This window comes from Limulus polyphemus, unplaced genomic scaffold (assembly GCF_000517525.1).
Source record: "Limulus polyphemus unplaced genomic scaffold, Limulus_polyphemus-2.1.2 Scaffold302, whole genome shotgun sequence".
Lineage (NCBI taxonomy): Eukaryota > Metazoa > Arthropoda > Merostomata > Xiphosura > Limulidae > Limulus > Limulus polyphemus.
Window position 1 is genome coordinate 91557 of NW_013665912.1, and position 3069 is coordinate 94625.

At 30.5% G+C, this 3069-nt stretch overlaps 1 protein-coding gene across 1 annotated transcript in view; it reads right to left on the reverse strand.

Moving 5' to 3' along the window:
• The window catches only part of LOC106457192 (ankyrin repeat and MYND domain-containing protein 1-like), a 21859-nt gene extending 19608 nt beyond the window's left edge, over nucleotides 1–2251 (reverse strand). The window contains exon 1 of the mRNA XM_013916585.1: nucleotides 2114–2251. Coding sequence (XP_013772039.1) covers nucleotides 2114–2251 — 138 coding nt within the window. The remainder of the gene's footprint in view (nucleotides 1–2113) is intronic.
• Between the last annotated feature and the right edge of the window lie 818 nt (nucleotides 2252–3069).

Here is a 3069-nt window from a genome sequence, read left to right on the forward strand (position 1 = left end):
TTGTGCCCAATAATGCATAATTTCATTTGATAAACACGTTTAGATTGAATGGTAATTTATAATCAGTCACAAGAACGTCGAATCTGAATCACTTGAAAAAAACACGGGGGTGCTTAACTTTTTTCCAGGTGTATATATATGTATATATCAACAACTTTTAATAAAACTGTTTTCAGAAAAGGTAGATATTGGCTTTTTCTGTTATAATTATAAAAGTTGAAAACGTTTTTAGCTAAAAACGTATTTTAAGCCATTTATTGCGAATTTTATTCATATCGTGTTTGGGATACTTGAGCAAAGCTATATAAGGATTATTTGTACTAGTTCTTTTTTTTTCTTCTAATAATGAACTGACAGATTAGAGGGAAAGCAATTAGTCAACAACAAGAACCATCGACAACTTTCGGGCTATTCTGTTCGAATAATGAGATTTAACCGTCACTTTTATCACCCACGAACGCAAAAAGCGAAACCCGATTTTGTGGCAACAGGAAACGAGTCATAAACACTTGGATTCAAATTCCAGCTAGCTGACCACTGATACACACTATTTAAAAAACAAAACAGAACTACGTTGTTTATACTGTTACTCAAAATCATTAACTAGAATACAATCTGATTATTTATTAACCATTGCATGGCGTCTATATTCAGTGCTAAGTGTTGAAGTAGAAATGTTCCAAACATGTTTAATAAACTCATCATTTATGAAACAACATGGTGATCCTTCACATCGAAGAGAAAGAAAATTTTAATGTAATGTTTTATCTCTAATGAGGATTTACCAGGTATACTTAAGTCCAACAGAAATTATTATAAATTAACAATTTTGATCAAAGAATTCGGGCAAATAAAACTGAAACACACAAAGAAAAAATATGGTGATTTGTAAAGGGGATTATCAAATGATCACTGGAATATTAAGACCCCTTTTAATTTACTTTCCTATACGAAAACAAATTACAAATAATTTTTTGAAATTGGAGATCATTGTGAACAGTCTTTCTTTTTTGATAGATAATTAATATAATATCATAAAAACAGCCCAAGAAGGTAGGTTTGAAGTGTGAGATTGTGAGGCTTGTTGGTGAATACATGTGGCGAACCTTTAAATGTTAACTTACATAGTTTCAGGTGGTGTCACGAACCACTTTTTAAGTGAGAGCTGACTAAAAAGCTTCATAACTAGTTTTTATGAAATACTTAAATCTTCTTGTCAATAGTTTGATAATGTTAATAGTTAGTTCAAACCAAGCTAGGTAAATATAACATAGTCCGGTTTTCAAAAAAGAATGCATTGGTTTGGCCACCTGAAACAAAAAAAAATTAAATCCCTAGGTTTAAACTTGAAACCTCTTTAGGTATTTCTGTATAATTATTGTCATTTTATTTACTGGATAGACTTAACAGCATATTTATTTGATTAAAGCTTGAAAATCTAATTATTATAAAAAGATGTGAAATGTTGAATAGACACTGACTAGTGATACTTGATAGTGGCATGTTTTTTGGATTACAACCTCTATAAATGATTCCTCTTTTCTATTCAGCCAGATTTATATCTTACTAATTCAGAGACGTAATTGGCCAAGTCAAAGGTAAATTCATTATTCAAATAACAACCAACTTGAGAATATTTCCTGTGAACTATATACTATCAAACAGGGAATAGTTTGCTTCATTATTCCCGACTAAACCCTGTAAATACCCTGTGGACATAACACACATGATCTTGAGAGGCTACTTGAATTTCTTCTGTAAGTAGCTCTCCTTCGGCTCAGCGATAAGCATGAGGAATTATTAAATCTAAAATTCAAGGTTCGATCTTTGCAGTGGGTAAAACGTGTGCAGCTTTGCAGTTAAAACAAACAAACTTCTAAAATGCTATTATGCCGACATATTTCGAAAAGATAATTGTAAGACTCTCTAAACAAGAAAAAATAGTATTGAATCTTTAAATTGAAATGAAAAAACCTTCCAAAAAACTCAGTAAAATGAGAGAAGATTATTAAGTATGTTTTCAGCAATTTCTACATAACTGAGAATTCATATAAAAGTTACATTTAAAGTTTAGTGGAAGATGTAATCTTCAAGAATATAATTGTAATCTCACCTCTCCATTCGACCACATTAACTTCTCTGGTACATTATTATCTTCCTCTTCAGTCTTGTGATTGTTGACAGATTGTGATGCTTGTGTTTCATTTTTTCCTCCTGTAGACGATTTGTTTGTAATGGAAGTTGTACTCATAACTTTAGAAAAAAGAAGATAATATAATAATAAAGATAACAGCAGTTATGAAATTTTGAAACTATCAACATGCTAACTTTACGTATGTCCAGATTTTAGTGAATCAAAATTTAAAATTTATAAAAGTTCTGTTGTGGCTGCTGTGACAAATAAATCTATAGTGAAGCCTTTAGTAATTTTAAGTCATAAGTTAGCATATTATTATTATAGTACTTTAATTCTTGGAATACAAATGGTAAAACATCCATTTGCACTCAATATTAGAAACATCAGACTCTGAATGAAACATCTAATTACACCATGTTATGGAAAAATGTACAAAAGTATTCCATGAGAGTCTTGCGAAGGAAAACACCCATCACAAAAATAAACCCGATACCTTAATTTGTGAGTTTTTTTTTGTGTTTGTTTAATGTCGTCAAAATGAACACTGACAACAAATTATAAAAATTAATGTAAAAATTATTCTAGGGTAGTTATACAAATCAAAACACAAAATACAGTGCTCTACAAATATACCCCATGTTTGGCATCGTAACTTTGAAAAAATAGTCATGTACAAGAGAAAGCAAATCAATTCTAAGTCATACAAATTATACAATTGAACACGATTTATTCTCCAATACTTCAAGAACAAAAGGGGGGACTAAATGCTAATTGCTCGACTGACAGAGCGGACTATTGGATTATGACAGAGTAACAGAAGAAATAAGTTTAATTTAAAGGTTAAGTAAAATTAACTCACATGATTATCAGAAGAGGTGGATAAAATATCAAGACATGGACAAACCTTCAACAGCAGAATAGAAAGTAGTCCT